Below are 15,412 nucleotides of genomic sequence, written 5' to 3'. Positions count from 1 at the left end.
CCTGTGAAATAGGGGAGGGACAAAAGGATAAATTCATAGTTTGAACAAAAAAAAATTATAATAGTACAGTAACAATAGTAAGTCCCAAACAGGTGAAATGCAGCAGTGGCTTACCAAGCGCGGCGACGGGTACGCAGCCTGCCCCACCCCACCCCCAGCTGTGATCTGACCGCACCAGAAAATCCCACCACAGTGACCCAGAAACTGAAACGGGCGTGAGAGAGCCCGTGTCCGCCTGTATATTGAGCATGACATCACATGATGTGGAATACTCCAGTGATCGATCCCAACCCAGCCCTCTAGCTGAGCTCCCTCTCAGCCCAGGGAAAGTTAACTCTATCCTGGGTGAAACCAGGACAGTCACTGGAGGAGTGTGAACTAGATCTTGTTGGCCTGTAATGCTTACATATTACTTCATATAGTCATTAATAAAATAAATACATTTTACTGTAATCAGTTGATGATACAAGGGAGGTATCTTCTAGAGTGAATCTGTGTATTAACCTGTGTAGCAATTGCTCAGTGAATTGTGGTTGTAAAAAATGAAATTCCATAAAGCCAAGTGTGTATGCACGGATTGTGGAAATGTGCAGTAAACTTACTGGCTGAGAGGCACATTTGCAGAGTAAATTGAGTGGCTGTGCTGGGACAGAATCTCAACATAATGTGGTAGAACAAAGCAAATTTACACTGGGATCAAAAGGAATTTTGTGTTAGATTTTTACATCTTTTCTCTTACCTTAGCTGCTGAGAAGGCATCTACCAGTACTGTATATAGATTAGGACGCTGCATCTACCCATCTACAAATATACTACAGAGAAGAGCAACAGAGCTATACAAAGCTTGTAAAGCAGATAATTTAGGAGACTCAGGGGCTGACTGTGCTCAGTCCAATAAAGAGAAGACTCAGAAGGAACATACATCTTCTTAGCTTTAAAAGAAGAGCAATTATTATGAGGAGAGTAATCAGTTCTCTCCATGACCATGAATACAGAGTGAGAAATAATGACTTTAATTTGTAGCAAGGTAAATAGATGTTTGGAAGACCTTCCCAGCTGTGTGGGCAAGCAGACGCTGCAAAAAGTAACTGAGACATTGGTGGTATCCGCTTGATAGGCTTTTTGCCTGTTTCCTTAGGGAAATGGGTTTCATGCAGTCACAAAGCGTCTCTGTCCCCAGTGGTTGCTTTTAACCAAAACTTGGAGAGGTAAATAGGTTTTCTGAAAACTGACCATTGGACGGGACAGGGAGACCCTATTAGAGTTCTCACTTAAGGGAAAAGTGTTATTGTGCATATATGACCTGCCAGGAACTACAGAATCCACGTGGACGAGATGCCTTTAAAATACTTCAGCCACAGGAAGAACATCAGCTGGCGCACTCATTCAAATGTTGAATACGTATCTTTTGGTAAGCAGGCTTTACGAGATCTGTCGTTCATGAAGCTGCTTGTTAGAAATAAGTTAGACTGACTGACATTGATTTGATTGATGTGCATGGAGTCCTGATTGAGAATACTTAGGTTACGAACCAGGAGCTTATCCATTCTTCTACTGTGTTTTCTTTTTGCTGGGGATTTGGTAATATTAGCAGACACAGGATAAGCCCAGATAAGATGGAGAATATGAAGTGGCACCACATGCTCTATATGCACATGAAAAAGCAGTAAGTTTGGAGATATTTTTTGTCGAGGCTGATCTATTATGGCCTGCAAAAAATGCATTTGTTTGGTTTTTCTGTCAAGTCTTGATGCACACAAAAATGTTTCTAAAAGCCCCAGTGAATCACTGCTTGTTGTCATCATCAATAAAGCTCCTGTTGACTGCACTGGAAATGAAGTGCAGCCCCTGTTGTGGTCAGGACAGTGAGAACTATTAAGAGCTGAAATCATTTCACTTTGTAAGAGTAACCTCTGAATACAGATCTTTGAGAAGTCTTGCATTTTAATTTGAAACAACACTTTGTTACTATACTATAAACAAAACCCCCAAGCACTTTTCTGAAGGCTGATGAACTGTATAAGCTTTAATTTTGCTAGTGATACTATTACAGTTTTCGCTTTCTTCTATGAAATACCTTTTGATGTTGTTAGGCAGCTTTGTTACATGAACATAGTATTTATTTTATGAATCATGTAAGACTATCAGGTTATAAGGAACTTACTAACACACAATTCTTTGAGCTCTTTTTTATGATATGCCTTATTTTCTTGGCCAAACTTCTATAGCCCAAATATCTTTCTGGAGTTATGTATGAGAAGATTTGAGTAATAAACAACAGGAAAATAAATGCTCTAATAGATATTACTCAAGTGTAATTAATAGCCTTGCTCATCTAATTCTGGTATTCTCATTGACCTTAGACTCAGATTAGTCAACAGTTACATTTAACAAGCTATTAAACAGTCCTAGTTTAGTAGTGCTGTAATTTATAATCTTATCTGCTGCTAACAGTAATTATTATGGACCTGTGTAATACACCTGCATGGTACACTATCAGTACCTTTAAACATAAAAATACATTTCACAGCAAGTTCATATATCCAACGTTAGAAAATAGCTGTTGTTATGTGCCAGGCTGTGTGTAAGTGCATTTATGAATCATAGATTTGTGAGTGTAGTATATGGACAGCTCTAGGTAGTAAGATGTGTTTTGTATCTCTACACTGTTCAAGTTTAAGAAAGGCAGCCAAATGAAACCATTTGAGACCTTGCTTCAGGTTTTCCCTTCCTTGCACACAGGATTGGCTTCTGCCATAGGCAGAGCAGGCAGTTGCCTGTGGAGGGAGACTGAGCATAGCAAAATGGCGATTTCTTCACGTCTTCTTCGATATCCCCCCCCCCGAGTTCTCCTTAGACCTGTACCCGCCTCCTCCTTCTTGCCTACCCAGGAGCGCAATAGGCAGTAGAGCTGTGCCTGTGTTGCTAGCTGTGTGAATATTTATGCAGCTTCTCAGGCTGCTTTTGCACTCCTTACATTGCCACAGGTTTGCTGTTAGCTGTATTAGGGCTAGCAAGTTTAAAGTGAGCTTGATAATCATATGTAAAATACAGGCATCCTTTGGACTGAATTTGGATCGTCTCCTTAAGTATAACTTTGGACCTTTTTTTTTTTTTTTTTTTGCTGCTCACCCTGAACTTTTTATGTGTAGTTGAATTGGAGAACTAATTTATAGTCTCCTTCCGTGGTAGTGGAAATGTGGTCCTTAACTACTCTATAATAACCCTGGTCGTGATTTTTGTGCTTAACATGAATTAAAAAGACTGAAGCAGGCATCTCTATAATCAATATAAAGTGCTCAGTTTATGAAAAATATATATAGTGTTAAATTTATTGTCAAAGTGTCATTTAAGGTGATAAATCTGTAATGGTGGTCTGAAAAATTTCTGTTGAGTTACTTGTCAACTTGAAAAATCTTACAGTGCTAAACTACATGTGAGAGAAGACTGTAGTCTTGGAAGCACTAAATGTTTCAACCCATGGTCAAGAATATAGGCACAGGAATTTTTAATTACTTTTCTTACTGTTCTTACTTCCCTTTTCTGATATGCATTAAGCACAACTGGTAAAAATCTGAAAAGACAATTAAAGCTGTCAAGGTGGTTTCAGTTTTTCAAAACTGGAGTTGTTAAAAACAAAATAATGACTCTTTATTCTTTTCATAGTTTTACTTAAATTATCAATCCCTTATTTTACTGGCTCACATGAAGTTATTGATACCTGCACAGTGTTCAGAAATTAACATACCTGGAGATATTTGAGCAGTAAGTCTGGTATGAATTGGAACAACTAAGGGGTATTCTTCTGTCTGAAGGTTTGCAATAATCCTCCAAAAGCAATAACTGGGTTAAGGCTAAATGACAAGAAGATATAGCTATGGCAGCACCTAATTCTCACAGTCTGCTGTCTGATAGAGTTCACAGCCTTGAAGCAGGCAGCTCAGCACCTGACAAAAAGGTGGGATGAGTTAGATGACCATGAGTAAGTTGAGCAAGGAAACATGTAAGCAGCCAGGAGGAAATCTTTAGGAAGGATGGGACATCAGTCCTGCCCATGAAGTAGGTGGTCTGTTATGTTCATGCTGAGTTACTAACAACAATCCCTCTCCTAGAGTCAGTCTATGTTTGTAAGATATTATTGAAAATTTTATTTTTAAGGCGTTACTTTCTTAAAAGAAAAAAAAGATAAATACTATCTCAGAGGATGGCTGTGGCTCTTACGTAAAATGTTTGTGACCCATGTTCAGAGGTGTATTGTGATACTTTAGTATTTAGAAGGTGATGGTGGTAGAGGATTTCCATTCCTCTTGGATTTCTTCTGGTCTGCAATCAGAGTTTTAGCTTCTCCCATTAGGGTACCAGGGAAGATCACACAAAATTAAAATGACTTCAGCTGGACAGAGATTTCCCTAAGGAACCTGTAGTCTTATGATTCAGGAGTCTTCCAGATATGGAAGGGCAGGGTCCTCTGCTGTGTGAAACCAGGAGTCAGAACTGGTCATCACACAACTTGGAATGTGTTGCCTTCTACTAGAGTAGCAAGGGACATGGGCACCTGCTGCTGGTGAAGCCCACTGTATATCTGGTTGTATTTTGGGAAGGGTAGAATTTAGTTGCTTGGCAGGTAAGAGAAGCAGGTGCATGACTCATTTAGTAATACCACAAGGTTTTCTGCATGTGCTGTTTGGTAGTGTCAGAACTGGAGGGGTTTTTGTTCCCTGTGGAGGGATGGGGTTTGATGTGCTTCACATTGCCTTTGTGTTGGAGACAAAAACCCAAGTCCATATGAAGATTCAGTGTCTTTCCTTCACCTCCAACGTATGGCTTATATGTACTAGGGAAAAAAAAAATACTGGCAGTTTTTACTTAAACATGACTTCTGTCCTACATGCAAATTATACTTTAAATTTGATACATCCGGTTAGGGTCCATGAGATGTTTCCACCCACCATCATCTGCCATAGGGCGGTCCAGTTCACCTGACTAAAGAGGTAGTAGCTCATCTGTTTTGTTCTCACACATTAGGACCAGTCAATTTGTAAACTTCAGGCTGTTGTTCAACAGAAGGAATCAACAAGGAAATACAGTAAATAAAATCTCTTGAAGATTTTGTTCTAAGCATTTGTAGATGATCCAGCTTTAATTTCTCTGAAAATTATCTTGTACTCAGAGATCAAGGACTGAAGGTTTGGGAAGTAAACACTGTTCTTTAGTCAAAAGAGAAAAAAAGAGGTTTAATCCCTGGTTTTAAATGCAATGTAACTTTTAACTATGGAGCCCCTGTGGTTCCTTTATACTACTACATAAAACTCTTGGTATTTTGGCTTGTAACACTGATTTGCACTGTACTGCTGGCAGATACACAGTTTACTGCTCTCACTATCTTTAATTGGTGGACTGATAAGACTGTGGAAAAACAGCATTATTTTGCTTTGGGGTGGAGAAGGCAATTTTGTAAGCGTGGGAGGGGAGGAGTATTTCTGATTCATTTGAACATTTCTTTGCATAATGGGAGAGGACCTTTCACTTAATTACCACTGAAACCGTAAATGCTTAATTGACATAAAAAAAGCCCAATATAGGCATTTTACAGTTTTCCTTTTGATCTTCCATGTGGGTGCGTATTGTACATGCAATTTGAAAAGAATAACTAAAAGGCTCTGATGTGGATGTGTGCTAGCATGTGAGGAGGGCCTGTGTGAGTACAGTTCGGTGAAGCATCAAAGAAATGGATACACCCATTTCACTTATGAATAAATTGAGCATGTAATTAACACCTGGACTTTACAAAATACTTTTGAAACACAATTAAATCTGCTGCTTTTCTGCAATGAACAGAAGTGCTAAAAGTGAAAATATTGATCCCTGCTGAGTTTGATTTTTGAATGTATTTGACTTTAGATGCAGACTGGATTTAAACCCACGGTTTCAACCATCAAACCGTAAAATGAGACTGAGCACGATTTCTTTGCAACTGAAGTCAAAGGAATAAGGGCTTTTTAGAGCTGATTTGAGTTCTTTTTTTTTTTTTTTTGAGATGCAAACTATATTTTCCGTGTAAGAAGCCATTCTAATTAATGCAGTCTTTCTCTTTTCCCATAGCAATTTATCCAGAAACAAGCTCTCAAGTTTGTCCAAGAAGCCTTTTCGCCATCTGGGTTTGTCTGATCTGTAAGTTGTCATTTCTTAAAATAAAGTTTATTTTTAGCTGGAATAGAAGAACAAGACTTTGAAGTTTGTTCTTTTGTGAAGGTAAAGGTCCATCAGTGATTAGGAGTGAAATTCTGATCCAAAGAAAGCAGCAATTGGACACTTACATGCAGAGATATTTTCATTCCAGGGTTTCAGGAACATACAATGTATCTTTTTAAAACAATGTGGAGGTCAAAATAGCCTGTTCTTTTCAGCTTTAAAATATTTTATTGTGAGAGTACTTCACACAAAACTACTGGTGTTTGTATTAAATATTTGAGCTAGTGAAAATACAGTTTTCTAAGATATTCAAATGAAGCCTCTCTTCCACTGTATTGGCCCCACAGCTGCTTATGGTTAACTATTGAAGAACATTTTTATTTTCTCACTTCTTTGAATTGCATTGTGCTGTATATAATCATTTGGTAACGAAGCACTGGTAAACATATATTTATTGATTGTTTCAGTATTACATTTTTATCCTCTGTTCCATTAAGCAGAATTTCTGTGTTGGTATGCATTCCAAAATTTTGGTCATCTTGTGCATTCTTTGCTATTATGTGGTACTGCAGAGAGTCTGCAGGAGCTTTGGGAGGGCTGGGACTGCAGAGGAGAGGGAGATTGCTCTCCTGGAGCTCGGAGTAGAGTCAGAAGTCGTCCAAAATGCCAGCCAAGTATTGCAACACCAGCCTTGCAATCACTCTTCTGGTGAGCTTCAGCATGTGAGAAATGAAATGAGCAAATCCCAGTGGCACAAAGAGAGGTTATGCCCCTTAGGCATGTTTTGTTGATAATTAAATTGGTGTAATCACTTTCTTTACAGCCCAGGGAACATTGCTCACTGGAATTTTCTTTCATAACTTGGCGGTCACCAAGCACTCTGATGGAGAGACTAGCTAGTTGCAGAGCACTCACATAGCTGTATGCCCTGCATAGCTCTGTTGTTTCTGAAGTCCATGTTTCTTCATATGCCATATCTAGTACCTGTCAAAAAGCCATCGTTAGTGTGTACTTGGCTGTAGGTTCTATTTTGTAGTTGTTATGACCTCAGAAAAATAGATATAGGACTCGGACTGTGCGCCCAAACGCACAGTGTGAAGCTTGGCCTTCACTTAGTTTTTGTAAGCAGTTAGTGAAGAAATGGAGTCATCTTTACCCCTCTTCCCGGGTTGCAGAAATATAAGAGTAGGTATGTTCTAGCTTAGGAAGCATGCAAAAAAGGCAGTGACTGCAATTTTGAAGACATACTCTTTGCCCAGTTTTTTGGAGTTTATCTGCTGCTGGTAGGTTTATTGGAAAGCACAAGTCAAGCCACCCCTGAATCTCTTCCTCTCAGGTGAACAGCTTGTTTTAGGCTGTGGATGAATTGAGTGCTTACATAATCTTGGAGAACAACATCAGTTTTGCTGATCTTTCTGAAGAAGTTGGTTTTCTCCTGGGCAGAAAGAAGTAAAAAAAGATTTGAGACAGAGAGCGAGAGAGTCAAATGTTACAAATATGTGATGGGAATTATGGTAATAAAATTTAATGAGGCAAGGGAATAACACAGGGAAAACAACTGGCTGATGTGAATTAGGAGTGAATATATTCCTGTTGCTAATACCAGAGTTAAACAATGGCCATTCAGTGTCATGGTAGTAGAAGCAAGGGAAGGGTACTGAGAGTAAGCCAGACATGAGAAAAATGGGCGGTGTGAGGGTTAAACTGTGTAACATTTGAGGTATGGAAGCCATATGTGATGAGGGACAAGTTAGAGAGAGAGTGGATACAAAATTCAGATAGAGTGTTGTGGGCTTGGGAAAGAGTTGGAGTGTAGGGATAGAAGAACTAAAATTATGCAAACAGAAATTTTCATTGGCGGAGGGGAAAGCAGAGCCTGAAGGAGGAAGAACCATGATAAAATTAGTATCAGTTGAACCGTTCTGTTGATAAGTAATACATAGGTGGAAAATCAGAAAGAGAAAGAGTATTGGAAGGGGAATCTGAGAGAAGAGTGATGCCATAAATACCTTCCAAGGAGCTGCTTCTAAATCTGACAAACATGTGTCCTGTTAACAATCTTGCAAATCAAAACATAAAGGGATGAAAAGTTCAGGATAGGGTGAAGTAGGAGATACTCACCAGGTATTGTAGGGAAGGAGATGTCACTTTGAAAGGCGTCTTTTAGCTGCAGCTGTAAAATTACAGCAAACAAAATAAAGACACACAATTTACTTTTACTAGGTCAGATTCTTTCTTACACACATGTGAAGGGCCATCATGCCTGTATCTAGCAGCATCCTGCCTGTGATGTGCCTAACTCCCTTGTTGGTTTAACACAAAATAGAACAGTGGAAGAAAAGGGCTGCTCAGTACTGGTCAAGGGAAATTTCTCTTTTACAGAGAAATTATACAGTTAAATAGAAGATGGGAAGTATGCTGTTTTGAAAATGCATTTTGTAGGTTTTGACCCAAGCTATCCTAATTAGGTTCATACTCTGTCTTGCACAAACAATTCTTGTCCATGCTGTGGTGGTGTTGAAGTTCAGCAGATGATTTCTAAGAATACAAATTGCTCCTTCATACACTTGTGAGAATGATTGCTGCAGCTGTTAATCTTCACAGAACTGCAGATGGCTTTTGGGAGAACAGGTTACAGCTCTGATAAGCTGAGTTTTTCATGATTTTCACACTTAATGTCCTCAGGTGTTTATGAGCATAGACTCTGTGGGCAGTTTGAGTCTGGTTTCTGTACATTGAAAATACCCATGAAATTGTGTAAAGAACAATTGTCCTCCTTGTAATGAGAGGCCTTACACAGCCACTTGCACATGCTTTACTGGATCTCATCTATGCCAGTAGGAGAAAGAATAACACTGGGTCACTTCTTATGTAGACATTGGGATATTTCTGTTCGTATTCTTCTCGGGCATTATTGCATTACATTGTTGTGTAGTTGAATTACATTTTAAAAATAGAATTTGGTAAATTTGCCAACCTGTGGTTTAAATTCCATGCAGCATACGATATAGCTAGGTGATACATTTCTTTTTCAGGGCCTTTTTGTCAGTTAATGGTTTTTTCATGACATTACCTGGGGTTTTACTGTAAGTTTTCTACAGTGTTGTAACAGATGGAATTTTGAAGGTTAAGTAAAATCTTTTTTTTATGATTAGAGTTTGTTAGAGCTTGCCTGTAATCCATGGCTGTTTGACTCTATATACCACGTCACAGCAGTAAACCATTTCTGGCATGATCTGTCTGAGATAGCTGAGCAGAGAGTCAAGTGTAGAAGAGAGGAATGGTGATCTCAGCTTGACTCTTACAACATAAAATGCAGCTTGATGGAAAGCCCGATTCTCCATGCACTCCCGATTTACACCAGTGAATTGGAAATAGTAGTCGAGCCCACTGTTTGATCTTTCCGATCTATGACAGTCTGGATTCTTGGTGCAAGGAGAGCTTCATTCTCTACATGGAAACCATTACCTACCTACAGCATGCATTGCATTGAGGTTACTGAAGTTGCGTTCCTTGTCCTACTTAACTGAAGGGTTCAACTTCTATTTTCACACAGCTGAGTACTTGGAGTCCCCCTGCCCCCATTTTTTTGTATGTGCATGACATTCTGCATTCTAAACAAATTGGTTTTGCTATATTTTGCTATAGGATATTGGTGGACAATCCATTCAAGTGTTCCTGTGAAATTATGTGGATCAAGAAATTCCAAGAGGCCAAGTTTTACACAGAAACTCAGGATTTATATTGCATAGATGACAACAACAAGAGGACAGCCTTGCTGGATATGAAGGTCCCGAACTGCGGTAATACTCTTTTAACATAAAACTACTGCTAAATTATTGTGAGACAGGAAAAACAAATATGCTTTTTTACAAGATACCTACCAGGATGACAACAGTGCTGCTAAAGGAAATGTTTCAGTAGAGATATTTACCACTCACTGGTCTTTCACCCCACATAGAATACTTTTGGGAACTTCTTGTAAAGCTGCTTTTTTTCCTTGATCCTTTAAGAATGTACCATTATTCAAGTGCAGGAAATCAGAACACCGATTATAGATAACGCACAGTGCATGTGCCTTTGTTAAACTAAATAGCAGTGTTTCCAAGCTCAATAGACTCGAAAGTTTACCTTTTTGATTTTTTTTCCCAGGTATTTTAGGTTAATGAATTCTTTATTTTCCTTCAAAAATACAAACTCTAGTACTGGGACTATAGGAAGAAAATTCAGAACTGCCTGCTAATAGAGACAAACTGGCAATAGCTCTGTTCTTTGCACGAATAAAACTCTGCTGAGTTCACTTGTAAAGGCTATGCAGAAGAGTCATAACAAGCTTAGGCCTGTAGCACTTTGCAGCATGTTTTCAGTTAGCTTATAGGGATCTGGAGTTAATGGAAAAACGATGTAATAATAAGGTCATCCCCTTACTTTTTTTGTATACAACTTTGCTGCTTGTATGAGGTTCTGGGACAGTTGGTGAAAGATTTCACCCACTAGTTGAGATTTCTTCTCGTCTGTATGAGGGGCAGAGGCTGGGTGTTTCTGACTCGATATGAGACCTTCAGGAGTTTGGCGTTTCCTTTGCAGGGTGGAGAACTCGTCTGTGCAGTAGCAGGCAGGCTAAGGAAGGAGAGCAAGGGTATCCTCAGGGAGGGCTGATTTGCACTGGGAAAGCTATAAGTGAAGGTGAATAGCAGGAGGAGCACAAAAATGATACTTTTTCTCCTTCCACCTTTGCCCATGAGTATCCTTTTCTCCACTGCCTATATTGAGGGTGTGACACCCTCTGACAGCAGCTGCCAGCAAGAAACAGCCATGGAGGGGACCTGCTGCAGACCCAACGTAAGGGGTGTTTAATGGCAGTAGTGCATTTTATGGGCATGTATCATACTGTTGGTCTTGTGTCCATCTTCCTGCTGGGGCCAGGCATGACTGTAGTGTATTCATGACAAAAATGGCTCTCAAAAGATGAAACAAGCTATTTAGAGGGTCTTGTGAGCTGCACAGTTTGTGTTGTGTGCTGCAGGATCTGATTTACCTGATGTGAGAGATAGTGCTGAGCTTCAGCTGGGTGGATCAGAAGTAGATTAATCTGCTGGTTGTAGAGAAGTCTCCTAGTGAACTGAGATCAAATAGTACAAACCAGAAACTCCAGCATAGTCTTTATAACATTCTTGGCTGGCACATCTAGACGCTACCAGGTAGCTAGGATTTTCCTTTGAAAATTTTTAATGTTAAATGTCCAGAATTAAACCAATGAGACATTTTTTTCTCCTGTGTTCTTGACCATCTGCAGTCACAACAGATTTATCTCTGACATCCTGATGCTGTGTGTGTGTACACACGTGTGCATCCTTTGGGCATACCTTGACTAAAATACTTGCCATGACAAGGGAAGGTGGTACTTCCAACTAGAGGAGGAAGAGAAGGAGGAAATGTTGAGTATATACAACGTTCAGATTGGAATTTGCAGTATGTGAAATTTGCATATGGGAAACATACATTTTGCTGAAGATCTATGTGGATGTGAACTCATGCCTGCAAATTATTTGTTAGTTTACAGGGTCCAAATATCACTAAACTTTTTTTTTTTTTCCCTTTTAGTGGGTCTTTCCCTTTATTTTACATTTTTCAAAATGAACCAGTGCAGGACCTAGGTTTTTAATTAAGATGACAACATCCCAGGTGAAGAAGAATGACTGTCTTGGTCATTCCAGAACACAGCCTGGGCTGTGTTCTGGAAGATGCTGGAAAGATTCAATGTGTGGCTCTTGCTTTCCCTATTTCTGTAGATACTTCTCTGTGTTTAAAAGGACAAGACTTAATTAAAAAAAAAAAACAACCCACCACTGACAAAGCTGGTCTATTTCACTGCCAGAACTTTCAGAGAGGCTAACAGATAGAACTGAAATAGAAGAATAATTCAGCTATTGACATATGTGAACTTTTTATCCTGTGAACTCCATGACCTTTTTAGATCCTTTTCATATCAAGATTAGTTTTTGGGTGCGTAGTCCTTTGGATTTTGTTAATAAAACATTTCCAAATTTTCTCTGCTAATGAAATGGTTTCATTCCATCTCTCTGTTTTGTTACATTTTTTTGATTTAGAAACTAAGCAAACATACTCTCTTCTTGTGTGCAGGTGTTATTAATTACTTCATAATATTATAGTATGTGTCCTGTACAGTATGTGGCAAATGTCTTGGGAATATGACATCTTGCTGTTGTGTGCTGTTAATAAATCTCTTTCTGGGAAGCTGGAAGAGGTGACTCTGGTTTCTTGATCATAGGGCTCTGGTTTGTAGATAATTGATGTGAAAATCAGCAAAGTTCTGTGGTACTTGTTATTTATATGGTGGAAGTGTTCATTAATGTGCTGATTAAAGGCTGGTGGCAATTGAGATGCCATCAACTTTGTGATTTCTGTTCTTGAAGTTTAAAGCAGGTATGCTCACTATCTAGAAGATCCTTTCCAGATGCAATATTAAAGGTGTTAATCAGTTTTATGATTGCAGAATTATTTTTTCAACTGCATTTGGAATGTGTTTATGTATGATGATGTCCTAGATTTAGCCAGGATAGAGTTAGTTGAAAATTGTCAGATTCTGCTAAGTTTTAAATTCACACTTAATTACTGTGTCAAAGGTTTTTAATCTGTATCTACCACAATAATGTTAGCAGAGCCTTCTGTGTAAAGGAATGGGGGTGTTCAGTTTTGCTATTTTCGCAGCATTTGATGGTTGTCTCTTCAACATGGACAACATCACCACCTAGGCTATCCTCTTGTTTTTGTTACCACCTGATAAATAGCATTAGAAAATTAAGAAGGAGAACTAAATAAGTAAACACTTTGTTTTTATTACTGCTTCTGTAAGCTCTGGCAGCAATTGCCACTGGTGTATCAAGTCCTTGGAAGTGAGGCATGTCCAGTGCCTGGGGTAAGGTCACTCAAAAGACCGTCAGTCTGCAGATCAGCTCAGCCAGAGGTTACTGAATGCCAGGGAGGCAAGTCTGTGTCTTTGAGACTGGTTATTAAGGTGTTGGTTGATCCCTCTGGTAGGCATTCAGTTACTCATCTTCTATCATTGAACTCACTGATACTGAAAGAAATCTTTTTCACTTGGGTTTTTTTTTGGGAGACGCCTGGCTTCTACAATTATCTTTGCAGTCCTCTTGTGGGTTTTTTTGTTGCTCTGGATCTCAGTCTGGCATTTTGCCTTATCTGGCCAATTTACTTAATCAGATTGTTTTATATATGCCGGTGTGGTGCTTGATCTGGCTTTCATTTTGCTTACTGTCCCATCTTTGTATGCTTATTTATTATATATTGTTTCTGCAGATGTTTTCTTTCTTGTCATTGGTCATGAATGCTAGCTAAAGTCTGCTGAACAAAGTGGCAAATTAATCCAATGTACTAATTACAAAAAAGGTATGTACAGAGTGGCTGTTTACATATGCAGCCAACCACCGGAAATGTTGCCTGGTCTGAGAACTACGGGATTTTATGAATGATAACATTTTTTGTCTCTCTTCCCTTGTGCATGAAGTATTGTGGTGTTGCTCTTAGTGCTGATTCTTATGTGTGGCTGACAAAATGTTAAAAGTCATTGTAATGTAGAATTAGAGTCTAAAGAGATGGGTTGCCTGTTTCTTGCTTGGTTTACCAGTGACTGTATCCTGTACCGTGAATGTTTACAGGCAGTTGTTCAGATGACTACAAATGGACTGGGTCTGGCTTCATTTCAGCCTCTTTCTGGTGATAGATTTTTGTCCTAGAGGTAAATAAGTAGATGGTAATGTCAGACTGGAGGCAGGTGGTTATAAATTCTAAGGCGGTGAAAAGGCAAACTAAAGGATTGACACATTTATTTCTTTGAATTTACGGAAAAGATTTGTAGTATTAGTGAGTCAATAAGCATTAGGTCTTAGGCAGTCACAGTACAGTGCTGTCTAAAACCACAAGCGAAGGCATAATCCAGTGGGTGTTGACATTTTTTTGCCATTATCAGCCAGACTTCACAGATAAGACTATCAGCAGGAGAACATTACAGGCAGAATGCAGTTTAAAAGAAGCCTTAAACATTCTCTGTGTTTACTTTTCAGAATATTCAGGGGCTTTCTAGCCTGTGTTGTTTATTTTGGGTCAAAAACTAGATGTTATACATGATGTATGGTAGAAAACTGTTCTTATTTTCTCTGTAAGAGTTTTAATTCTTATCTGTGATTATGGGCTGTATTTTATGAGAGTTTTGACAGTAATGGGGTTTCACTGCTGCTCCAAAGTTGAGTTATAATTTTCCAAACTTACTTAAAATGTTTTAATTATTCCAGCTTCTAAGTGAAAATAACCAATAATTAATGGATATTTGAAAAGGCAACAGGATTCTCATTTTCAAAGACATGTACATAATTTCTCTGTAAGCATGCACACTTTTATGTGTTCATGAAGCAACCAGTAACTTTCATACAGATGTCTACATGTATGATATATAAATCATGTGATTTGTGAATAATAACAGTTGAATGTACATGATGCATGTAAACATCTCTTTTTTTTAAAAAAAAAAACAAACAGAATTTTGTTTTATAATTCTAATACAATTTCTGATTTAACTTGAATGAAGCAGGTTTATAATACTAAGCAGGTTAGAAATAGGAAGAAATAAGGCACTATCTAAGGGAAAGAAACATGTCTTGATCACTCAAGTATTGTTCCTGAGCTCAGTGCATTGTGCAGGTTTGCAGAGGTGCCCTCTGTGCCTTACTTGATGCATTTGCGTAAGTGTGGAGTACTGATCTACAGATGACTGTTGACTAGCGGTATTCTTACTTTGCTCTTATGATGTAGCTAGGTGAAGATTGATGACTAGATAACTACTATAAAGTCTAAAGAAAGTACTTTTTTCACTTTAGAAGTAGAGACAATTCTTGAAGGCATCCCTTCAGCCATATACTTGTTATACAGTATACTTGGTATCAAGAGTGAAACCCATCAATTTATTAATTTATGTAATTCTCTGAAAATGCTCGTGTTTCAGTATCACATTTTATCATGTTGCAATATTTGACAGGTCAGCATTATTTTCAGTATTTGCTGAACACATATGGAATTCCCCAGATAAAGATACAGGAGTTGCAACTGCGTTATATGCACTTACTGAATAAGAAGCTATTTGTTAGAGGTTTGCATAAGTTAGTTTAGGCCTCAGTAATTTAGA

The 15,412-nt window shown here is 38.6% G+C and overlaps 1 protein-coding gene across 2 annotated transcripts in view; it reads left to right on the top strand.

The window, feature by feature from the left end:
• Window positions 1-15,412, top strand: part of NTRK2 (neurotrophic receptor tyrosine kinase 2) — a 194,570-nt gene that overhangs the window by 7,445 nt on the left and 171,713 nt on the right. For both annotated transcript variants that reach the window (XM_026866144.1, XM_026866143.1), the window contains exons 3-4: window positions 6,103-6,171; window positions 9,841-9,995. In XM_026866144.1, coding sequence (XP_026721945.1) covers window positions 9,881-9,995 — 115 coding nt within the window. In that variant the 5' untranslated portion in view covers window positions 6,103-6,171; window positions 9,841-9,880. The remainder of the gene's footprint in view (window positions 1-6,102; window positions 6,172-9,840; window positions 9,996-15,412) is intronic.

This window comes from Athene cunicularia (genome assembly GCF_003259725.1).
Source record: "Athene cunicularia isolate RWA chromosome Z unlocalized genomic scaffold, athCun1 chrZ_part2, whole genome shotgun sequence".
NCBI lineage: Eukaryota > Metazoa > Chordata > Aves > Strigiformes > Strigidae > Athene > Athene cunicularia.
The sequence above is the reverse complement of the archived record's forward strand: the minus strand, read 5'-3'. Positions and strand labels throughout refer to the sequence as shown.